Consider the following 24,383-nt stretch of genomic DNA (forward strand, 5'->3'; position numbering starts at 1 on the left):
ATAACTTTATATATAAAATTATTTATTTTTATTATCCTTTTAATTAAAAATAAAACTCGTAAAAAAAAAATTATTTGAAATATTAATTAAAAAAATAAATCTGGTATAAACCCAATTACACATTTTTATTAAAAGAAAAAAATATATTCTTGTCTAAGAAAGTTTAAAATTCAGTTACCATTTTTCTGTTATATGGCTGTTCTCCCACTTTTCGCCCCAAGATTTTACCTTTGTAGACCAACTCCACATATCTCCCCATGAATTTCCCCATTCATTGCCGCTTCCATCTGTTGCATATTTATTAGCCCATTTTTCCATATGTTCAGCATACACTCCTCCATCACCCATGAATTCGTTTCCTATTCCATAATATAATTCTCCCCATTCTTCGCTCCACTCCTCACCACTAATCATTTTTTTGCCTTTCTTTGATGCGCTTTTCTTACTAATATGACTTGCAATATCAACCTCCTCCCTCCATTCTTCTTTCCATCTATCTCCAATATTATTTTCACCGCTTTTCCTTGCCCATTTCCACTTATTTTCGAAGTCTTCTTTCCACTCCTCCTCCCATTTATCTCCATAACGATTTTCTCCCTTCTTCCATGCTTCTTTATAACCTGACCTTTCTGACCACCTTTCTGACCAACTTCCTTCATTATCGAAACCTTGTTTTACTGCCCATTGTTCTCCTGTGCATTCCGACTTACCAAATTCATCTAAATACCAGTTCTCTCTGCCTTTTCCTTGTTTTTTTGTATATACGTTTCCATTACCATCATCATTGCATGTTTCTTCCCATTCTTCAAGTATTTCAATGCGATTATCAAGATTATATTTTTTACCCCTCTTATTCACTATAAAATTTCCTGACTCATCTTGAAATTTATCTTCTGTCCAGACCTCGATTAATCCGGTTTCGTCCATTAATTCCCAAGTACATTTCTTTTTTAGCTCCTTTAAATGATCCTTGTTCCATTCTTCTTCCCATTTTATAAACCTATTGTTATTTTGTTTTCTGTCTATTCCTTTTTTATAGCCATGTTGATTCAAACCATCAGTTTCCCAAGTATCAGAGTATTCCTCAAACTCAGATGAGTACCATGATTCAGTATTTTCAACGTATAAATGTTCGTTTTGTAATATTGGATCTAAATCTTTTTTATCCAATATTTTCAACTCCTGATCATGACTAGATTCCTGTTTTAACTTAATTGTTTTCTTTTCCCCCCATTTTTCACCACTTTTTTTTGTCCACCATTTGTCAGTAAATAGCTTTGTTCTTATAATTTTTCTATTTACTTCGCATTTTCTGAGATTCTCATTCCAATCTTCAGACCACGTCTCACCAGTAGCTAATCTTTCACCTCTTTTTTCTCCGCTTCTGAAAATTAAAATAGGCAATTCGTCTTCATCCCGATCGTTAAATTGTGAATCTTCATTGAATTTTTCTTTAAAAACTTCAGTTCCGTTATTATACCAATTTTCTTTTAACAACTGAACTTTCTTTCCTATTGATGTTTGGTCAACACATTCCGAAAATTTTTCTCCCCAAGAATTTTGTTCTCCAACCTTCTCCCAACTTTTCTCAATGTATTTTTCTCGTCTCAACTCTCCTTGTTTTTTTTTCTCTTCCCATTTAACTTTAAAGCTTTCATTATTTGATTTGGAATAACCCATTTTTTCTCCCCATTGCATTTCACCATTTTCATACCAAATGTCATATTCTTTTGACCCATCAATTTCTTCGAACCAAACTTCATGCCATTCAGTTTTGTCTTTGCTGCCATATTTTCTGCCTTTTTTATTCCCATAACTATCTATTTCAATGCACTCATTCCAGGATTCAGAATATTTAGTGTCTTTAACTGAATTAGTGAGGCTTAATTCATTAAGGGTTAGATTGTCTGATTCATTATATCTGGAAGTGATTGTTTCAATATCAAAGGTTTCATTTTTTTCATTATTCCCTTTGTAATACTTGGAATATATAATTTCTGAATTATCTTTGTATACTTTCTTTCTTTTAGAATAATAATAGGGGTAATTGTTAGACCCACTGGAAACTCCCCTTTCCTCGTACAAAATTATATTATAATCATTGTAGAAATCATTTGATTCCTTCCATTCTTTTTGGTCTGATATTTTTTTTCCATATTTGTTATTCCTAACTAACTTCCAGTTAGATTTATTCTGTTCAATGTTGATTGGGTCCAAATTAAACTCAGAATCTTCAAACCACACGTTTAATACTCGTGAATTATTTTCACAAAGTTGCTGTACAAACTTTCTAACAAAAAGTCTTCTTCCTCTTCTAAACCACTTTTCTTTCCATCTTCTGTTTTTTCTATAATCTACGCCGATTAATTGGCCAAGTGATGCTCTATTCCAATTTTCAAACTTTTTGCTTACAGAAAAATCTTCCTCTTCATTGCCCTTCTCACTTAATTCATTTCTTAAAGACTGGAAATTATTGTTTTTTGGTAACTCATCTTCACTATAAGACACTTGCGACATATTCGAATCTTTAGGAATATTCCTTTGTTCAATCCATTCTTCTTTCCAACTTTTGTCCCTTGCTTCCTTTTTTCCCCATATAAGACCTTCGTCGTTTCCTTGCCAAGTTTCGATATAATCATCATTTTCAAGAGTTTTTTTCTCTCCAGAGTTGAGTGTTAAATTTAAGTCATCTTTTAACTCATCTTCGTAATTGAAAAAGTATAAACGATCACCAAATATTGATCTATTATTGTCATTGAATAATTGCTGTTCATTTTCAGCCGTCGAAATTGAGCCCCGAAAGCTTTGAGATTTCGAAAATTGCATTAATAATTTAGAAAAATACAAATAATAATATACTAAAATTTATTATTATATGTCGATTGTAAAAAAAGCTTCATATTCAAAAAAGAGCGATATAGATAATTCGAGCTTAAAAAAATTATTTATTTAAAAATAAAGTATTAGTTATTAAATATATTTTTATTCAAAGTTCAACCTCTTACAGTAATGAGTTGAGTCAAATTTACTATATTTATCAATTTTCGATAGCGTTTTGCCAACATAACTAATTTTAGCAGTGCAATCATTGGATTCAATGACTTGAAATAGATTATCATTTTTAGAATTAGGAATTTCTAAGTGAATAGACGGCTCAAAATCCTTACCACTACTTATTATATAAAATATACGTTGATGCTCTCTTGAAATATATTTCATTGAATTTATAAGATAGTAAATTGAGAGCCAAAATAATTTTGGTACGCTTTGCATGACAAATTCTCTATCAGAAATAATTGCATTAATTATTTCTGAATTAATTCCCTTGCAACTAAACAAACAACCATTCATCGGCAATTCACCTAATAGTAAAGAAAAATATTTGTCAAGTTTTGAAACCAATAATTGTGAATCCTGAATTTTATTTGATTGGCAATTGTTGATTTTTGTTTTCAAAAAACTATTAAAAACCATTTTTCTTTCAATTCCATTAATATTTGGGAAAATAAAATCGACTAACTTAGATTTTCTTACGCAAAATTTTGACTCAAAATGTTCTTTCTCATCTTCCAAATTTGAAACAGAGTCTTTTAAGCCACAAATTTCGTCTTGACTCTTAATTCGCTTGGAGATAAAATATTCAAATTCTGTGAGTAACGAAGGCAAACTAGTCATTATAATTTTGATTGAATTGCAAATTTCCTGACTAAAATTTAATTTTTTTGTTAAAATTGTATCCAAATATTTGGTTTTTTTTTGCAAATTACAAAAATCAACCATACAATAAATATTTTTTTTAATATGAATGTTAAGATCAATGGCAGTTTCAACTTTATGAAATAACTCTTGAAATTTACCTGAAGCAAAGAGAATATATTTATCATCAATTTGTGAAATATTGATATTAATCGTCATATTTATTTTATTTTCGCATTGAAATTTCCTAGAAATAGGTAAAGGAATGATAGGTTTACGGTTAATTATCACTAGATTAAACAAGTTTCTCTTAAAACTTGTAGATGCACGTCCATTATCACATGAACGTTTAATTTCACTTATTTGTTTAATAAAATCATTTTTTGAAATGACTTTGTCGTAATTTATATTCTTCATTTTAAAAAAGTTAATGATTAAAGCAGCAGAAGGTATATCATTGATTCCCAATAAAATACTACCAAAATTCAAAGAATGATATACTTCTTTTAATAATTTAAAACTATTCCTTCCAACAGGAGATGTTAAAGGAAATAGTTTAATAGCAGTTGGACTCCAATGGGGAGGTACAAAACCTATTATTTTCATAGAAATGTTATCAACCAACTTGATCCATCCTTTTTTTTGAAATTCGTCTTCCATAATTGTGATAATATTTTCCTGTTCCACTACTTCTCCTTCTTCTGAATCAGATAAATTTGTTGAGTCGATCTTTCTATAAATATGTTCATTATTGCAAGTATTGCTATCTACATAATTCAATAAATAATTATTTTTTTCGGCAAATAATGTTAAGATCGCATTACCACCAAAGAATAGGTTTGAAAAGTCCAACCTTAATGTTAACAGATTCAATGAATTCGCAATTATTACATCTGAATAACTTAACAAACATCTTGAATCTATACAAGATATTTTAATTTGATGATTATTTTGATTTGCAACAATAATAGGTCTTTTATCATTGCTTATAGAAAGAAGTGCATTCGAATATTTAATTATTAGAACCAGGTTGATTTTTATATTTCTCAAGTTAAAAAATTCTCTTTGCAAGTCATTCAAACATATGTTCAATAGCCCTTCAATAATTTTAATAGACGTCGTATCATCTTCAATTGATTCAAGTGTTGATTTAAGCTCCATATTATTTTCCGGTATTATACTCCAAATAGTAATATTTTTATTTACATCACCGCATTTCTTTATGATGTTTCTTAAAATATTAATAAAACTAGTGTTTAGTTGGCTATAAAATATTTGTTCCGTGTCTTGATGGGAGTTTCTTCTAATTTCATTTTTAGTAATATTGGAAGAAATAGATTCGAATTCCTTATCCGATTTTAACCATAAATCAATTATACATTGATAAATTCGTCTGGAACTTAGACATACATCAATTTTATACAACTTCTCGTTCAATCTACTAGAGACAAAAAAGCCTAACTTCCGCAAAACGATATTACTTTGGAACTCATTGGAAATTATTCGAGAGAATACTCTAGATAAACTATCAATCGTCCTGTCACTGCAAGAAACAAGTGTATATATAAGATTAAGTGAGTACCTTTCGAGAGTTTTATTACTGGTTCTCCCTGAGATTAAATCACTCCAAAGAAGACCCCAGTTTATTGGGGGGTGGTACTGTACAATATGGATCTCATTCCCTATCATTATTTAGCAATTATCCCATTGTGCGAAAAATAAAGATACGATTAGAAAAATCGATTATAACATTGGAACCTAAAAAAAATTTCAACCGGATTTTTTAAAAAATAGCGGGCACGCCTATCAATCAGAAGGCCTATTTTGCAAAGCCTGTTGTTTAATTCTTCTATTATATTCTGCTCTATTATTTGAGTAAAGCTGATATGACTCAGCTTGAGCTGGGGATTTAATATTTGGATTATCTAAAAGATCTTGGATACCTAGTAAAATTTGTTTCATGGTAATGGAGGGTTTCCAATCTTCATCTTCGTTAAGAATAGAAAGACAAACTGTTCCTGAAGGATATATGTTGGGATGAAACAATGGTGGCTGAAAAATACACTTGGGGGGCTTTGCAGGGTAGTCTTCAGGGAATGTTACATTCAGTGTATATTCACCATTTTCCCAGAGAGTCTAGCATTATATAACAGTAATAGTTGTTTTAACTGACAAATTACTAAACTTACCCCACTTTTACCTGGAATCTTGCATATCCATTTCATCATATCTTGGCCTTCCCCATCCTCAGATGGAGCATATTTTGCTGAAAATCCAACTGGATGGTCTTTTCGCCACTCTGCTCTCTCTTGAGCAATTCTCTTCCTCGAAAAACTCATTCTATCAATTATTTTAAAAATTCATACAATTCATTAATTTAACTCTAATATATGTTTGATTTCCCGGAATTTAGAGGGTAATACGTATAGCTACTTATTAATTAGATAAAAAATTGAATAGAAATTAATTTTTTTAAAAAAAGCTGGACTAATAATTTATTATGCTACAAGTACAACAACAATAATATATAAATTAATAAGTAAATTCCGTAGTTTGGTTTTTTCACAAAAATATTGTATGCTTTAGAATTTTTTTGCACTTTGTTTACTTCTCCCGGACCAGTAAGCAGCAATTTATTTCCTTTGCATTCATCTGGCATAGATTCTTGTGATGCTTGACGGATAATACCAGGATACCAAAACATATCACACGAATTTGCAGAAACGTTCATAAAACCACCTATTCCCCATGACGCTCCCCAACTGTTTTGTATTACATAGTATTTATCACCATTATTGTTTATTCCAAATCCGACCATAATTACTGCATGGTTCAGTTCAGAGAAGGTTGTGCACTTTGGTGCCCTATAAATTCCATCTGAATAGCTACTAAAGCCTGGTAGATCGGAATTTATACTTAATGAAATTGACCCAACTTTAGGTAGAATTGTCGTCACAAAATCCCAACCATCATCACCATTTAGCGCGAGCCCAGTGAAAACGTTATATTTGCTTATGCTCAAACAACCATTACAGACGTTTGCCTTGCAGCTACTTAATGAGTCGATATATGGGTATTCATCCCATGAACAAATGTAGTTCCTTGGCACATTTTGTTCAAGTAAGTAACTCCATCCATTTGAATAAAATCCACCATCACATCCTAAGTTCCCAAAACTTTCGCTGCAATCAATTATTTGTTGAGGAGATAGTGGTGCAGGTAGTTCCGATTTTTGTATACAATTTGAAATACTTATTGACGCACTAACAACAAACGCGTAACATCCTCCGCATTTACCTTGATCGAAGGGTATATATACACAGGATTCACCATTAACATCACGTGAGTCAAAATACAGATTTTCATTTCTTGCCTCATTAGTTTCGCCACTTTTATCATCAATTCTTGGGTTTTCGGTACTCAACTGCCTTAAGATTTCACTACCAGTGTTGTATGTGAATTCAAGTTTATGCTCAGATCTACCAAACAAATTTTCAGATAGAAGTTCTTTCCCTTCTGCAATAGATTCTTTCCAGCTAGATCCAGTTACCTTATTCCTTAAATTTTTAGGAACAACTAATTTGGAAGGAGGACGATTTAGCGATAATTGAGTCAGTTCAAATTTTGCTTCTGGATTTGATTTTATTGCCGCAATGATCTCTTGAATCTTTATATTACATCCTTCTAAGGAAGACCTGTTCAGCCCTAAATTTATTTGGACTTCAGAAACAAATATACAGATACAATTTATAATTGATTTACTATTATCTTGATTATTTGTTAAATTTAATAGATTCATGGGAATTGAATTGATATTTGAAATATCCAACAGTCTATCTATCCACGTGATACTTGTTCTGTGAACAGATTTAACAAATATTCCAGGGTGAATAAGTATATCAAGATGATTGTCTACCTCTCCAGAATTAGTTGCTATGTTCATCTTAATTGTGGTATTTGAAACTTTATCATTCTCAATTTTCCAGATGTTACTAGAATTATTATTTAAATCCTCATTTTCAAGCTCATGAGTTCTATTTGATAAGTAAAAAATCAGCGAGATTTTTTGAAGATATTTTTTTAGCTCCTCGTATTTGCTTACACATTGATAAACATCTAATGAAAAATTAAATTCAAATGGGTTGAAAAATTTAGAAGTTGAATTATTTTCCTCAAAAATGTTAGCATTACTTTGGAAACCCTTTTTTAAGATGCCTTTAATGCCATTACTTACTATTTTAGTGGAGCTTTCTTGACTAGAGTAGTTATTTAGAAAATATCTTTCGGTATCTGTTTCGTTTTTTTTTCCAATCACTACGGAGTAAACATTTTTTTCTTGTGATAGTGCATGATTCACACCAAATTCATTATTTTCTATGGAATGATTTCCATTATATAATAAATTACAATGAATTTTTGTAATCAATGAGACAAAACCAACAAATTTAAGAAATATAATAAAGGCATTTCGTTTCTTTCCACATGACTTATTTGAAAAATGAAGAATTTCTCCTGGGAATGCAATTTGCATTCTAATAAATAATTATTTGAGAGTAGAGAAATAAAAATGAAAATTTTAAAGTTATTTCCCCTTAATATCAACTATAACTAAGAAATAATACATGAATTTCACGGAAAATATCAACCCCACGTAATTTGACGTGTGCATTGTGAATGCCGCCAGAAACAGCTATAATGTAAAAAAAAAAAAATTAAGAAATAAAAACTGTCCTAAATGATTGAATGAATAAGGGTATAAATTAAAGGTTCAGCCTGGGCATTCATTCTTAGCTGACAGAGAATATCCATGAATTGGTTGTTAGCAGGATTACCTTTTACAATAGAAATATAGTCAGCAATGTTATTGTCGGCAGCGCCATCTTCATCTATAAAGAAATCAGTAAGGACTATATTTGAGGAAATCGAGGAGTTTGAAGTTATTGCTTCTAATTTCAGAATTATAATTAGGTGAAAACTTGGAGATTCTTTGGATAGGTTAATAAATTCTTCTTCTTTCAGGTTATATGCATTGATTGAGCCCAAGAAATTCGGAGATAAAGTCTGTATCTCTCTATATATTTGAGAAATAAATTCTTCCGAAGATTTATGCTCACAATTAGTTATGGTTGCTGATTTGTAAATTGTTTTCTTATGAGAAAACATTCCTGAAAGAATATTACTACTGTTCGATTTTGTGTTATTTCCAATTGCAAAATTTTCAGAACATAAGTTTTGTTCTGTTGAAGCAATGCAGCCAGTTAACCCTCCGTCAAATTTTAATAGTTTCTCACTTTCAAATGGTTTCTGTGCTCTTAAATCTACTTGACTAGAGTCATTTTCAATATTTTTATGAGTATTAATTGATTTTTGCATTAGTATGTTTGCACTAAATTTCCAATTAAATAACGATGAGTTATTAATATTTTGATATATTTGAAATATTACTGAGTGAAGAATGCCCGGAATTTTTTTAATATGGCCTTCAATTCCCTGTATATCATTATATTCGCTAATACCGTCACTGATTGACACTATCCTACCATTATTCGTCCCCCAGAAGGTTTGTCTTGATGCAGTAGAATTTGATCCGACATTAGTAATAAAAATAGGAGAAATTTCAAAGATTGGATCGTTATCTCTTTTTGATTTATCATACAAATCACTCTTTTCACTAAAAACTAGTTTGACACTATTGAAAAGATCGTTAATTAATAATAGTATATCCATTTCAACTTCTTTTTGTTCGTTAATATCGATCAAGTAGTGCGTACTTTTTTCATAATTGTTATTTAGTGAGTCTATGTTAAACGGATTTTTTTTTTTTGTTTCAGAGTCAATTTTTGAATGTAATAATGATTGCCTTCTAATTATATTATTTTTATAATGAATTTTTGGTTGGAAAGATGTCTGCGATTGTGGCTCGTCAATTTCCTCAATAATACTTGAAATATGTTGATCAATTAAAGACAGGTTGGTCAATAATAATGTTGAAGGCCTCTTAGTATCATCAAATTCAATTATCTTATCAAATCTAATAGTTTCCGTTCCAATGCTAAACTGAAACTTTTTAATGTCAACCTTTAATTTTAAGTTATTTCCGAAATCTTCATTTTTTTGAGAAGTGAACTGGTAAATATTCTCGTTCTCAATTTTTTCAACAGTTGTAATTTTTTTTTTGCATGAAGGAATAGAAATATGAACTTTTGATGTCTGCGGTATTTCAGAAGAATACGTTCTGCAGACAAACTTTGGACTTTTTTTAAACTTGTGAAGCCTAAATTGGAGTTGATTAATTATTAATTTGTCACTTTGCAACAATTTCTCCAAATTTAAAGAATATTCTACAGATTTGTTGAATGGGACTCTTAAGTTTTCAACTATTAACTCTCCGTCATCCATCTCAAGTTCGTAAAATTTAATCGACTTATCGCACTCTGAAATTTCTTTAGATATTAATTTAATTGTTTGTTCAATGTTTAAATTCTGTAATTTAAAATCATCATTTAAACTTTTAATGTTGTTGAAATCTCTCAAGCTTGATAAATTATACTCTATTTTATTAAGTTTGTTTTCCAAATTTATTATTTCACATCTTAATGTTTTCTCGAACTCGTTTATTATCTCAATTTCCTTCAAGTATTTAGAGTTATTTTCATCGAGGTATTCCAGCTGGAGTTTAAGTTCAGAGTCAATTAACCTGCTGAGTAGCAATTCTTGGCTATGCTTGCTGTCTATTTCTTCTAATTTCAACTTCGTTTTTTCAAGACGTAATTCTCTCTCTTTTATCAAATTTTGTTGTCTAATACCCAGGCATTTGTTAACATCATTTCTGCCAGTTCTTTTTATTTTTAGACTCGAAGTACCTGTATTTTGAATTGAAATATTTTTAGGTGTATTGCTGTGATTAAATTGATTGCTTGATGATCCTTTTTTTGCAACAATTTTTGGTGAATGCTTGATTTCAGTTGTAGAATTTCTACTTTGAAGCTTATCTGATAAATATGCAACTCTTGGTACTCTAAAATTCATGGAACTCTGGGAATTAAATCTGCTACTCAATGAGTTATTTTCTTTATTCTCATTCTTTAAAGATTTTGCTGGATTTGGTCTATTCATATTATCACTCAGGCTGTTAATGACTGATTTTGTTTTGCTAGAAATTGTAGATGGTTGCCTTAAATTAGTAGGACGAATTAAAGATGGTATTTTTGATGACATTTTTAAGAAAATGGCACTAGGAGTTTGATGGAACGTAAATAAATATTTTATTGAAAAACATAACTTTGTTATCAAATCTAAATTTTACTCATTAATGGGGGGAACACAACTTTCATTTCATTTTTTTTCCGGCATAACTTGTAATAGTAAATGCCTATAAAAATTAATATAATCCTAGAAAATTTATACTATTAAAATAACAATTACGATTTAAATAAATCGTTTGTTCGTAAAAAATGAGTTTAGTAGTCATGGTTTGCTTTTGATTAATCAAATAGATTTTAAAGTTTGTAATTGAGAGTTTTGTAAATAAAGATAAAAGTATATTCAATTTAATAAATTATTTGCACAACATTAATGTCGCACTTTTCATTTGCCCATTAATCTCACACTAAAAGAAGACTAGACACAAAATTTGAACTTCACCCTTTTTCATTTACTATTTTTGAAATCATAATTGATTAAAACAAGTTTGCTATATATAAATTATTCTTTCCTTGAATATATGTTTTGTTTTAGATTCAACAATTTATTCGCTTTAATAACAATATTTTTTTAAATTGAATTTAGATGATTTTGATCGTTGACTAGTCAATTTTTTTTATCTTGAAAAAAATATACATCTAATATTCATCGTTCACACATTAGTCCATCGAGAAAAAACAATGTATTTCCAATATATGTTTATATTTTGATAATATTTCAGTAATTTTTACTTTAAGTGTAAAAATAGATCAAATTTTCCCTATTGAGAGCTTTCAGAATTCTAATGCTTTTTTAATGCAGAGCAGAAAATGAGAGAGGCTATCCTAGTTAACACTAAAGTTGAAAGACGGCCAAATTGGTGGAGAGGAAGCGATTCTGATGATATTTTGGACCCTTACTTTAAAAAGCCAATTTACACAGGCAAATCTAAGTTTAATTTTTTACCAAAATTCTTAAAAGATAATATTAATTGGTTTAAAAATAAAATTTCATCAAATATAACTTATGAAAATTCTAAATTTATTGAGTATGATAAAAAAACTGTACTAGAATTTAGTAAGCAACAAAAAATGTCACAGGGGCAAGAATCTTCACGATACAAATATATTTCACCATATTCCGAATATCTTCTAGAAAGATTGAAATGGAAGATTGCACTTCGAATTTACTATACACTGGACCCTAATGACAAAGGATATATAGAATTAGAACATTCCAAGAAATTACTATTTGATATGTTGAAGGTTGATACAGAAAAAGCACAAACACTCCTTTTATTGCTTGAGACTATTAAGCCATTCTATGCAAAGGATGGGTGCATTGAAAAAAATGATATATTAAGTTACTTGGCAAGGGAAATTTTTGATGATACAAGAGGGTATGGGCTTTTTTCAAAATTGAATAACATATTTAAAAATCCAATTAGTAGGTCAAAAAATCAGATTAATGACTGCTTTAGTAATATTTTTCAAGGTGCTTACATATCAAATAAAAACGAAAGAATGAATTTTTCTTCTGATCCAAATGTGATTAAGTTAGATAAAGCAAATTTTAGGCAAAATAACTTAAAAGAAACTAATCATAATTATGCTCATTGCCAAAACAAAAATGAAACTTGTGTAACGTGCAATATGAAAAAAAATTGCACTGGACAATTAAAAGATCACATTAAGATGAGTGAGGATAGAAAAAAAAAGTTTATTGAACGAATCAAACAAGAACAAAAAAAAATTAATGACGAAAGTATGTTAGAATGTACATTTAAACCAGAAATTATATGGCCAATAGGGCGATTTATATATAAAAATAACAAAAATTGGTTGGATAACAAAAAGAATATGAAAAGATCAAACTTACCTCGAGACAAAAAAAATGAAATATGTGGATACGAAATAATTAATGAACAGGATGTAGGTGATAAAAATATCCAAGTATTTTTAAACAATCGTTGCAATTTTGACTCACTTAACAATTGGAACGGATATATTCATGATAGTATGGCAAATCAAATTTATATTATTCATAAGGGATGCTTGATGGATGATAAAAACGTAGATAGAAATGAAATTTTCTATAGAAAAGCAGATAAGGAGGATCAGAAAGAAATTCGGAATAAAGTGTTGGATTCAATTATAAGAAAAATACATGCTGAGTTTCAAAATCTTGAAAATACTGAAAGTGGGAATGAACAAAAGAACCCATTGAATTTTGGAAAAAAGAAATTAATTGAAAGGCTTAGAACTGAAAGAGAAAGTGGAACTAATGACCCAAGGTTAAATACGCCAGAGTTTACAATAGAAGTTAATCACCCAATGTTCGTTGAGAAAACAGTAGATTTCAGTGAAATTAAGACTTACAAAAATGTAGTAAATCATGAAAATTCTGAAATTAAAGGCGAATATTCAACAAGTCCTTGCTATTATTATCTCCCAAAAGGGTACGAAAGGATAGGTAATTGCTTTAATGAAATTCGCTTTAGGAGAAAGCTTGATTTTTTCTACGACAAAGAACAAGATAACCGAAATATTAATAAAGATAATATTTCGAATCCAAATGGGCAATCAAATTTATTTATGAACAAAAAATTAGATATGAAAAGTAATCCTTCCTTATATTTAGACGAAAAATCAGTTGACTCAATTAAAGATAAGAAAATACCGATAATTTTGAATGAAGCGATTAAAATCAACTCTTTATCTCCCAGAGATTCAAACAGAAGTGGTGGTATTGACCAAAGTAAAATAACCAAAACCCAAAATTTAGGAGAATTAGCTATAAAAAATAGTTTTGATAAAAGCTTGATTCTTAAAAGTTCATTTAAAAATGATAATGATCTAAGTATAATTGAATCTGATAGCATAAATGATAAAGGTGATACTCGAAAAGAATGCATTTTAGCTACTAAATTTAAGAAAGAAGTTGGTGTTTCAATTCTAACAAAGAAAAACGTTAATATTCAACAGAGGGATTCTTCGATGTCTCCATTGAAGCAAGAGGTTGGTATTCCAATTCCAAAACAAAAAGATACATCAGTATTTCCATTAAAAAAGGAAGCTATCGCTCAAATTAGAACAAAAAATATTAAAGCTCCATTTAAGAAAGATGTCTCAGCTACTTCATTCAAGGAAGAGACTGGTGCTCCAATTCTATCAAAGAAAAACCTTGAAATTACACCAAAGAAAAATATTTTAACTGCATCATTGAAGGAAGAGACTGAGGCTCCAATTCTATTAAAGAACCTTAAAATTGCACCTAAAAAAGACTCTTCAATACCTTCAGTCAAGGAAGAGGTTATTACTCCAATTCTATCAAATAACCTTAAAATTTCACCAAAGAAAAATATTTTCGCTGCTTCATCAAAAGAAGAGACTGATACTCCAATTATATCAAAGAAGAGCCTTAAAATTGCACCAAACAAAAATGTTTCAACTACTTCATTGAAGGAAGAGACTGACGCTCCAATTCTATCAAAGAACCTTAAAATTGCATCTAAGAAGGACTCCTCAATACCCTCAGTCAAGAAAGAAGTTACTACTCTGATTATGTCAAAGAAAAATTTTAAAATTCTACCGAAGAAAGATTTGTTAATACCTTCAATGAAGGAAGAGTTTAAAGCTCCAATTACAACAAAGAATAGCCTTAAAATTTCACCAAAGAAAGATTCCTCAGTATCATCAATTAAGAAAGAGGTTGACACTTTAATTCTAACAAAGAGCCTTCAAATTGCACCAAAAAATGATTTCTCAACACCTTTGGTGAAGAAAGAGGTTATTTCTAGGACTCTATCAAAGAACAACCTTAAAATTCCACCCAAGAAAGATTGTTTAATACTTACAATTAAGGAAGAGGCCATTAGTACAATTCCAGCAAACAACAACCCTAAAATTGCACCTAAGAAAGATAAATTATTAGCTCCACTGAAAAAAGAAGTTAGTGCTCCGATTCTATTAAAAAAAAACCTTAAAATTCCAGAAAAGAAAGATAATTTAGCAGTACCATTAAAATAGCGAAGTGGTGCTCAATTTCGAGAAAAGGACATAAAAGTTTCACAATAGATAAATCCAATAATAGATTGATATCGAAAATTAGTTACTAATTAAATATATCATTAGTTTTTAATTATAAATATGGCTTCTTATTAAAAATACTCGGGTAATATTTGTTAGAATTAGTTTGAATATAAGCTTGAAAGAATTAAAATATTAAATTATAGGAGATAGAGTTGAGTATTAATCAAGAATATATAATTCAAGTTTAGATTTCTAGTTGAATATAGCAAGATATAATAAAAATATTCAAAGACTGAATAATTTATATCTTTTCAAATTGTTTGAAAAGCGTTTTTTTCTTTTTTTAGAAAATCATTATATTAATACTAAAATATAATGATTTATAACTAGGACATTTGACTAACTAGACTTGAATCATTTCTAACTGAAAAACATAATGTGCATAATTAAGTAGTTTTAATTGTCTCATGGTTAAATTGTAAAATAAATACAAATAATAACGATCAGCGTACAATAAGCCTAGCAACGAAATTGTGCCAACCTCAATAATAAAAGTTTAGATAAAAATGTATTGATTACTGATATTATGGGAAATTGGAATAAGCGTGATTTCCATACAAAATTGAAAAAAAATTCGTAAAAAACAAGTCGGATTAATGCTATATTGTTATCAATAAATTTAGAAATTATAAATACATTTATTAATACTATATAAATTTATTAAACATGTAGAACATCTATGAATGACTTAAATTTATTTCTATTTTTATTTATTTTGCCCGGGAAGATTTCATATTTTTAATAAAAATGTAATATAAAAAAATTTGGAAAGGAGAAAAAAACAAACAAACCTAAGATTCTTTTCTTTTTGTTCAACCTATCTAAATATTCTTAATTATATTTAAGTATTGAATACATATTTAAATATATTTTCAAGTTTTTTTGAAATGCAGGATGAATTTATTGACCACAAGTTGGAGAGTGAATTATTTTCTATTTTATCTCCAGAACTATTAAATGAAATAATCATTGAGGAATTCCCTCATGTAAGACTAGGACCTTCTGTTTCACAAGTTTTAACGACCTTGACAAATGGCTTTCTTCAAGATGTAGTTAAGAACTCATATATAATCTCGAAACACAAAAGTCATTCCGAAATTCAGGCTGATGATATACTAGTTTATTTAAAAATAAAATACCCCGATACTAGGCTAGAAGAGTTTTGTGAAACTATTTCACAAAGAAAAGAGGGTAAGAGCGGAATTGGTACTTTATTCAATGAGGAAAATACTATTTCAAGTAATAGCGGACTATTATCGGTCAAATTATTTAATACAGAGCGACTTAAAAGTAATTTCAAAACAGTTAACAATTTGCGAAATAGTTTGTAAAAATTAGTCTTAAAAGCAAATGAGTTTATAACATAAATGAGCGGCTCTTTTTTTCATATTACCAGCTTTTGAAATTATTCGAATTGTTATCAAAAATAGAAGAAAGAAGGATCAGCCAAAGGCTGAAGCAAATTAATATAGCAAAGAATAGTGTTGGGTACCAAAGGTACACAACTGCAGTGAAGAAAAATGAGAGGAAAAAAGAACTAAGCTTAACTTGGCATCCTTCTACTCCAGATCCATACTCGAATGCAAGTAAATCATGCTTTTCAGGAAGATTAAGGGAATGGAAATTGAGATTACATCTTTGGGGGAATCTTGATGATCTAGAATATAATAATTTAATTGAAAACAACTTGAAATTTCCATCCGGAGCAAATTTAAACCAGTATAGTAAAATTAATTATATTGAAAGTATTTTAGATAATAGCAATGACAATACAAATGACTCTTCATTTAAATTGATTAAGTTTTCTGACCTCAAAATCTCTCCAATTAGTTTTTCGGAAAAAAATTTGTTAACGAAGGCAATCAAAGCAAACAGAAGCCGAACGATTTGTGCATTAAATTCACTAATAAATTCGATTAAATTGTCTAAAAAAATGGTTTTGCCAAAAATAATCGATTGTAAGACAAACCATGACATCACGAATTGTGTCACTCTTTTCATTCCAGATAATTATAAAGGCACACTAGTATGGAAATCAAGTAATTTCATACGTCACTGTGATATTACTTTTGCGGCAAATAAACACTATCTCAAAATCCTAGAACGTGGTTTATCTCTATCCGAATTTAACAAGAGATATGATATAAATATTTTGTGGGCAGCACAGAACTCAGATAGTTATTTAAAGGATATTCAAATTAATATATCTAATTATGAAGAGTATTGTAACGAATTATGTAAATTACGGGGTGAGGCATTTAAAAACACATATGCTTTAACTAATGATCGAGAAATGATTAGCCACCGTTCTAATAAAGTAATTTTAACTCAAAACAAGTTGTTTGGCTTCAGAGAACAAGATGTATTCAGAATGTCTTTTTCTTATCACCCTTCTGCTATTATATATTGCAAGATCCTAGATAAGCTAAATAAGATCAATTTTGAAGGTACCCATTTCTGCAATAGAACATAAATATTACTATATTTGTGTTATATGATTCGAAAAGGTTACTTGCGGGAAATTTTTTTCTTAATATGGCTTTGAGGATAAAAATTTTATTGGGTGGGTGGGGGGAGTTGAGGGGATTCTCATAACTTCCTGGATCAAGAATTTCGCATTTTTCACAAATTTTATTCAAATATTATTATTTCAAATCTGAGTGTATACAAATGTATCAGAATGGAGATCATTTTCGTGTTGTATTGGGTGGTGCGAAAGCCAGTTTAAGCAATAGGAAAAATATTATTATTCACCCAATTGTACTGTTATCTATTGTCGATCATTATAATAGGATTGCAAAAGGTACTTCAAAAAGGGTAGTTGGCGCATTGCTAGGAGAACTTCATGATACAGATGGGATTCATGTCACAAATAGCTATGCTTTACCTTTTGAGGAGGATTCAAGAGACCCTATGGTTTGGTACTTAGATCACAACTATCATGAACAAATGTATTTAATGTTCAAAAAGATTAATACAAAAGAAAAAATTGTTGGATGGTACAGTACTGGCCCTAAAACTAAGGTTGTTGATATTGATATACATGAACTTTTTAGGAGATATTGCGCTGACCCGTTATATTTAATTACTGATGTAACTGCGGATGGTTTTGAATATTTGTCTAGTCCAATTAGTGCATATTTTTCGGTGGATGAACCCAATAGCGTCTTAAAAAAAAAGTTTGTGCATGTTCCATGTACAATTGGTGCATTTGAGGCTGAAGAAGTTGGTGTAGAACACCTACTGAGGGATTTGAAAAATACTTCAACCTCAACTTTTATTACTCAGATTTCAGATACAATAAGCTCTTGCAAAATATTAGTCTCCAAATTAAAGGAGTCTAAAAACTACTTAAATGATATAATTGAGGGTAGAATACCTCCAAACCACAGTATTATTTCTATTCTTCAAGATATTTTTAACCTACTCCCAGACTCAAAAGAACCGGAAGCAATTTATGCATTTTCTAGTAGGTATGCAGATATGATTTTAACGATATATGGGATGAGCTGCTTACGTTCTGTGATTTCTATGCATGATCTAGTAAATAATGTTTCTGAGAATAGGACGGTCTTTGAAGCGAGTATGAGAACTTGTAGCTCTGATCTGTAGTTAATTATTAGAATATTAATAGGTATAATTCATTATTAATGCCTGTTCACTTATTATCTTTCCTTTATTTGTATTGGCGCTAATAATATGTGCCACTGCCGAGAAATAAGTAAGACTTAATGATTCTAATAGTAAATGTCTAAAGAAACGAGTAAGATTCGGTTTTTGTCGCTCTCAAGGAGGTCAAGCTTGAATGATGTTGTAAAAAATTTTATTATTCAGTGTAGCAACCACAATAACCACGAGATACTTGCAAAGTTTGGAGAAATAAAAGGTTATTATTCCAGAATGAGCATAAATTTACCAGTTGCATGTGACTGTATTCTTGAACATGGTTCAAGTGATTATAAGTTTGAAGAAAAAGTTGGAAGAAGGCAACAAAGTCATTTGATTGAAAGAATCATCAGAGCAAACAGAGAATCGTGGCTGGTTGCAGAAAAGGTAGGTATCGATTTGTTCTTTGAGGAAAAATACTCGAATGGGATATTTACTATTGAAAGTAATGGAGACAAATCTTCCTTTTGCGAATTGAACCTTGGCGAAGTAGTTGTTTATAAGCCCAAATCCAAAGTTCATTATAGTATCACTGGTATTTCAAGATCAATTGTTGACCAACCTAAGTCAGACATTCCATCGTCTAGATGCAAAAAAAGTGTTATTAGCTGGAGTTTTCAAAGGAAATTAGGTAATGCGTATCCTTTTTGGGATTTAAAGATAATCAATGTAGTTAGTTCGTCTGAAAGAAAACGTAGGAGGGAGGAGCATAATGATAGATACAAGGAGCTATCAGAAAAAAATTTGGACAGCTATTCAAAAGATGAAAACGACGATGATGAAGATGACGAATATTGGATGGTGGTGTTGTCAGGTAACAAACAATTGATATCTAAGCATGTTGAATTATACAATAAAGGTCAAATAAATGGACTAGATAGAATTACAAACGAGCTTATATACAATTCATCGCTCATAGCAAAGTATTTAGATGAACCTATTTCGAGTAATTCTACTCTTTATCCTTCTATAAGCTATTACTACCCAAATTTTTTTGGTGACATCACTACTTCAATTAGAGCACATTACAATATGAAAAAAATACAGAATGCTGATTATTCAATCATCGGGGGTTTGAGAAAGTATAATAATGAGGTAAAAAGAGCATTAATAGATCAATACTTTGAAAAACAATTAAAATATAGGCAAAATAAGCATCTAAGCGTATTAGATTTAGCGTGTGGGCATGGACAAGACATACTAAAATATAAAGGAAAGAGGATAAGCCGTCTTATTGGAATAGACATTTCTGCAGAGGAAATTTCTGAGGCAAGGCACCGTTTAAAGACATACGAAAACTCTTTAAATTTCTCTGTTGAGTATCATGTCGGGAATTTGCTTTCAAGAACAACATATTCAAAAATTTTGAAGAACTATACATTCGAAATGATTTCAATTCAACTCTCAATGCATTACATGCTTATCAATGAGGAAACATCATTCGAATTTTTGAAGAACGTATCAAACTATCTAAAACCTGGCGGGTTTTTTATTGGCTCTACTATTTCATGCGACCATATATTCTATTCGATGAAAAACAACTCGGTCAAAATAAACCTTAATGACAATTCGGAAGATAGTAATGAGTCAAATTGTGGCTTAAACAACAGTACAAAATATGTGAGTGGTAACTCAATTTATAAAATTTCATTTAATTGCGATGATTGGGACAAATATTTTTCAGATAATATTGATTTGGAAAAAGGAATCCAACTTTTCAGAACTGAGTGGGGTATAAAGTATGACTTTTGGCTAATTGAACATATCAATCAATACGAATATGTTGTGCCTTGGGAGTCATTCTGCCGCCTTGCAAATAAGGTTGGCTTGGAGCTTGTCCAATATTCAAATTTTCCGAATTTTATTGAATTCACACAGAAGAATTTCCCAAATATTAGACTCTCTAACTGGCTAAATAACCCTAAAAATTCTGGGTTAATTACTCAACCAGAAAACGAAGTATTTAGTCTTTATTGTGTGTTTGCTTTCAAGAAAAATGAAAGCAGTAATATCAATTTAGAGGAGCAATGGAGTGCAAATGACCATCAATCATCCAAAAATTTAACCTCTGGTTTCAAAATTAAGATTTAACCTTTATATTCAGTTATTTGCAAAGCTACTATTAGCGCAACTTATGCAATACCGCCCTCCCCACACTTAATTATTAAGTTCAGAATATTGTTGCAACACAAGCAAACTAGTTAGTCAACAAATTTGGTAAGATTATCTAACCTTTTTATTATGCAAAATTCAATCGGAGCAATTTATTATAGTCATCTTCCTCGAGATTTAGAAAGAGGTGATTGGAATAATGATACGGTAAATAATTCAACTGGTTTGCTCTCATTAGAAGAGTGTAGAAATAAATTTAGTAATTTCATCAAGAACTTTAATCAGAGCGGAGAATATATTTACAGAGAGATGCTAATAAATAATATTTCTATTGGTGAATATACGCTTAGGCTTGAACTTCACCATTTAAGTGTTTATGAGGTTTCTTGCTCGGAAATGGGTGAAAACACTGAAAATGCGAGTTATGATGGGAACCTTATAAATGGGCGAGAAAATGACTCTGATAACTATGCTAATGGTGTAAGTGTGAGCAATGAATTGTCTTGTTTGATTCAATGTTTCAAGAATGCGCCACTAAAATATATTCCAGTCTGTGAAAGTGTATTAAAAGAAGTTTATTTGGAACTTGTAGGAAAACATAAAAGAGAGATATCTGAGCAAGAGATTAAAGATATGCTTCCAGAAATACAATTACAAATTGTCTCTAATCAAGAGCCAACTTTAATTAGGGATCTCAAAAGCAACGTTATGGAAAAGCTCGTTACCGTTCCTGGAATTGTTATTCAATCTTCAAAACCTCAAAAAAAAGCTTCTAAGCTTAAAATTTTATGTCGGCAATGTAAGGGTACCAGAAATATAAATATTCCTATTTGGCGTCAAGGCATAGTACTTCCAAGAGTTTGTAACACTACTCCAATAGGGGATGCCCCAAAGTGCCCATTAGACCCATACTTTACTCTTTGCGATGAATCAGAATATATTGATATACAAAGTATGAAATTTCAAGAACTTCCTGAGCACGTTCCTACTGGAGACATTCCTCGCCATATCTCATTACATATGACGCGTGGGCTTATAGATAAAGTAATTCCAGGAAATAGGCTCTATGTTGTAGGTGTGCTTTCTTCCACAGATAAGGAATCATCGAAAGTTCATTCTAACGGTAGAAATGGCTCTCTTAGAACTTCTTATTTATATGTTATTGGCGTAATGAACTATGGGAGTAATTGGTCAAATAAAAATACAAATACCTTAATAAAAAACTCATCAATGAGTAATCAATACAACGAAATAGAAGATTTCCGCCGTATTTCATCTCTACCAAACATTCATGAGCTAATTGTTAACAGCATCGCCCCTGCAATTTATGGGAATGAAACAATTAAGCAGGCAATAGCATGCTTACTTTTCAGTGGGAGTTCAAAGTGTTTGCCTGATGGTAATAGAATAAGAGGAGATTTAAATATTTTATTGTTAGGAGACCCTTCGACGGCTAAGTCTCAGCTTTTAAAGTTTGTGGAACAAGTTGCTCCAATATGTATTTACACATCAGGCAAAGGAAGTAGTGCAGCTGGGCTTACTGCTGCAATAGTCAGAGACCATACTAATGGTGTGTATGCACTTGAAGGTGGGGCTATGGTACTTGCTGATGGAGGGGTTGTTTGTATAGATGAGTTTGATAAAATGCGTGATGATGACCGCGTAGCTATTCATGAAGCCATGGAACAGCAAACAATAAGCATTGCAAAAGCAGGAATTACAACTGTTTTAAAGGCAAGGTGCTCGATATTAGCTGCTGCAAACCCCACATTTGGGTCTTATGACGATAGTAAGGACTTAACACAACAACATGATTTTGAATCTACAATTCTATCAAGGTTTGACCTTATCTTTTTATTAAAAGATGAAAAAAATATTGACAGAGATAAACTAATAGCATCACATATTGTAGAGCTACATTCTGGTATTAAAGGTAAAATGAGTGGTAGTGACTCAGAATCTACAAATTCTCTCCAGTTCGAACAGCTACAAAAGTATATTAATTACTGTAGAGAGTTTGTTCACCCACGCTTATCTCTCGATGCTGCCACAATATTAGAAAATTTTTATGTTAAAATAAGGGAAGATAACCGCGAAAATACAAGCAAAGCAAGCAAGGACAAGATACCAATAACGGTTAGACAACTAGAGGCAATCACGAGAATTGCAGAAAGCTTCGCAAAAATGGAAATGCAGAACATCGCAAACGAGAAGCACGTTGAAATGGCCATTAAATTATTCAAAAATGCAACAATGGAGGCAATTAAATCAAATATTCTATTAATTGACAATCTGTCACCAACAGAACAGTCTGCGATAATTGATGCAGAGGTTGCTATAAAAAATAGGATTCCAATAAAAGCAAGGGCAGGAAAAACGACAATAATCAAGGACTTAGTGTTAGTTGGATATGACCCATATTATTTATCAAAAGCAATGAAAATTCTTATTCAAAAGGGTGACTTGATAGAGAGATCAGACTTCTCTATATTTAGGGTTAAATAATTTGACATCTACCTGCCGGTTTCTTATTGCTCATCGTCCGAGGATCTGAATTCAAATTTGTACGGAACTCCTTGAAAAGGGCTAATTGCTATACTGTTAGACGATGAAAAGGTTATATTAGGATAATAATTAGCATCTTGAAAAGTCCCAAGCGAATATGAGGGAAAAATTGAGCTATCTTCTATTACATGAATTGTTCCAAGACTATTAAATTCTTCTATTTGTATTCTTCTTGCAAGCTCCTCATCCGAAATGTTTGTGTGAAGAATATCAGGGTCATGATGTTCGATTTGTGATATATCTCCACGGTCTTCAGTAATAGTAGTTTCCATATTTATCGGAGCATCCATACTTCTGGATGAACGCTGGCGTCTGTTTTGGTAACTTTGTTTAGATGAATGGGTAATTAATGAATGAGTCCATGACTTTAATGAGCTTATTATCCCTGAACTAGAGTTTGAAGTGCTTTTCTTTGAATTCTTTGATTTTCTCATCTTAATTTTGTCTGTCAAGGAGCTATTGGCATTTTGCACAATGTAGTCCGATGAGGAACCGCCTACAAGTTCACTGGCCATATCATGGACTTTATCTCTTTGTATTGTTGGTTGATCGCGACCTATATCTAATTCAAGAGATTCAGCTAAATTGTGATTAAATTCATTATTTTCTCCTGGATTTGGGTTATTCACCTCATGATTTGAATTTTCATGCGCCTCCGAGTATGATGAAGAAGGGCAATTTATTTTAAAGCTATTTGAACAGTTAATTCCACCAGCACTTAAGCTATTATCTACCTTATTGAAACTACCAGAACAGGACACCGAATCATCTTTAAGGACCCCTTTTTTTTGATTAAGATATCTTCTTCGTTGTTTATTTCTATATTCGGCTATTTCCAATTCAATATCATTGCTTTGTTGAAATTCTAAAATTCCGGTTCAAGCTAAAATTAATGAAAAATAACAACTTACTTTCGCTATTATGCATATTTAAATAGCATTAGGGAATTATAATTTTTAAGAGCTTCACTTTTGTATCAGCCAACTATCTAAATAAAATGATAAACGATCTAACGGAATATTCTGCAATATCATGAATTTCCACTCAGAAAAATGTCTTTTCGGCGGCAAT

General features: G+C 30.7%; 11 protein-coding genes across 11 annotated transcripts; 5 read left to right on the forward strand and 6 right to left on the reverse strand.

The window, feature by feature from the left end:
- Window positions 1-174: 174 nt before the first annotated feature.
- ELE39_001168 (AT hook motif-containing) lies at window positions 175-2,826 on the reverse strand (the record flags this gene model as incomplete). The annotated part of the gene is made up of 1 exon (XM_067344207.1): window positions 175-2,826. One exon carries the CDS (start codon window positions 2,824-2,826, stop codon window positions 175-177), a length of 2,652 nt encoding a protein of 883 aa, XP_067200245.1.
- Window positions 2,827-2,982: 156 nt separating this feature from the next.
- On the reverse strand, window positions 2,983-5,385 carry ELE39_001169 (putative low complexity; the record flags this gene model as incomplete). The annotated part of the gene is made up of 1 exon (XM_067344208.1): window positions 2,983-5,385. One exon carries the CDS (start codon window positions 5,383-5,385, stop codon window positions 2,983-2,985), a length of 2,403 nt encoding a protein of 800 aa, XP_067200246.1.
- Window positions 5,386-5,502: 117 nt separating this feature from the next.
- On the reverse strand, window positions 5,503-6,035 carry ELE39_001170 (ubiquitin-conjugating enzyme e2; the record flags this gene model as incomplete). Its single annotated transcript, XM_067344209.1, has 2 exons — window positions 5,503-5,832; window positions 5,886-6,035. 2 exons carry the CDS (start codon window positions 6,033-6,035, stop codon window positions 5,503-5,505), a joined length of 480 nt encoding a protein of 159 aa, XP_067200247.1.
- Window positions 6,036-6,199: 164 nt separating this feature from the next.
- On the reverse strand, window positions 6,200-8,227 carry ELE39_001171 (cathepsin like thiol protease membrane associated; the record flags this gene model as incomplete). The annotated part of the gene is made up of 1 exon (XM_067344210.1): window positions 6,200-8,227. The coding sequence occupies one exon, from the start codon at window positions 8,225-8,227 to the stop codon at window positions 6,200-6,202; it is 2,028 nt and encodes a 675-aa protein (XP_067200248.1).
- A 200-nt stretch (window positions 8,228-8,427) lies between these two features.
- ELE39_001172 (exonuclease SBCC) lies at window positions 8,428-10,914 on the reverse strand (the record flags this gene model as incomplete). Its single annotated transcript, XM_067344211.1, has 1 exon — window positions 8,428-10,914. One exon carries the CDS (start codon window positions 10,912-10,914, stop codon window positions 8,428-8,430), a length of 2,487 nt encoding a protein of 828 aa, XP_067200249.1.
- A 794-nt stretch (window positions 10,915-11,708) lies between these two features.
- Window positions 11,709-14,906, forward strand: ELE39_001174 (putative low complexity; the record flags this gene model as incomplete). Its single annotated transcript, XM_067344213.1, has 1 exon — window positions 11,709-14,906. One exon carries the CDS (start codon window positions 11,709-11,711, stop codon window positions 14,904-14,906), a length of 3,198 nt encoding a protein of 1,065 aa, XP_067200251.1.
- A 950-nt stretch (window positions 14,907-15,856) lies between these two features.
- ELE39_001175 (SLBP family of RNA binding) lies at window positions 15,857-17,442 on the forward strand (the record flags this gene model as incomplete). Its single annotated transcript, XM_067344214.1, has 2 exons — window positions 15,857-16,259; window positions 16,400-17,442. The coding sequence occupies 2 exons, from the start codon at window positions 15,857-15,859 to the stop codon at window positions 17,440-17,442; spliced, it is 1,446 nt and encodes a 481-aa protein (XP_067200252.1).
- A 197-nt stretch (window positions 17,443-17,639) lies between these two features.
- ELE39_001176 (Mov34 MPN PAD-1 family) lies at window positions 17,640-18,581 on the forward strand (the record flags this gene model as incomplete). Its single annotated transcript, XM_067344215.1, has 1 exon — window positions 17,640-18,581. One exon carries the CDS (start codon window positions 17,640-17,642, stop codon window positions 18,579-18,581), a length of 942 nt encoding a protein of 313 aa, XP_067200253.1.
- Window positions 18,582-18,716: 135 nt separating this feature from the next.
- ELE39_001177 (Abd1p RNA guanine-7-methyltransferase) lies at window positions 18,717-20,726 on the forward strand (the record flags this gene model as incomplete). Its single annotated transcript, XM_067344216.1, has 1 exon — window positions 18,717-20,726. The coding sequence occupies one exon, from the start codon at window positions 18,717-18,719 to the stop codon at window positions 20,724-20,726; it is 2,010 nt and encodes a 669-aa protein (XP_067200254.1).
- Window positions 20,727-20,876: 150 nt separating this feature from the next.
- Window positions 20,877-23,252, forward strand: ELE39_001178 (DNA replication licensing factor MCM5 like AAA+ ATpase; the record flags this gene model as incomplete). Its single annotated transcript, XM_067344217.1, has 1 exon — window positions 20,877-23,252. One exon carries the CDS (start codon window positions 20,877-20,879, stop codon window positions 23,250-23,252), a length of 2,376 nt encoding a protein of 791 aa, XP_067200255.1.
- Window positions 23,253-23,275: 23 nt separating this feature from the next.
- ELE39_001179 (uncharacterized protein) lies at window positions 23,276-24,239 on the reverse strand (the record flags this gene model as incomplete). Its single annotated transcript, XM_067344218.1, has 2 exons — window positions 23,276-24,177; window positions 24,224-24,239. The coding sequence occupies 2 exons, from the start codon at window positions 24,237-24,239 to the stop codon at window positions 23,276-23,278; spliced, it is 918 nt and encodes a 305-aa protein (XP_067200256.1).
- Between the last annotated feature and the right edge of the window lie 144 nt (window positions 24,240-24,383).

The sequence above is a fragment of the Cryptosporidium sp. chipmunk genotype I genome (assembly GCF_004936735.1).
Source record: "Cryptosporidium sp. chipmunk genotype I strain 37763 chromosome Unknown contig_17, whole genome shotgun sequence".
NCBI classification, from domain to species: domain Eukaryota; phylum Apicomplexa; class Conoidasida; order Eucoccidiorida; family Cryptosporidiidae; genus Cryptosporidium; species Cryptosporidium sp. chipmunk genotype I.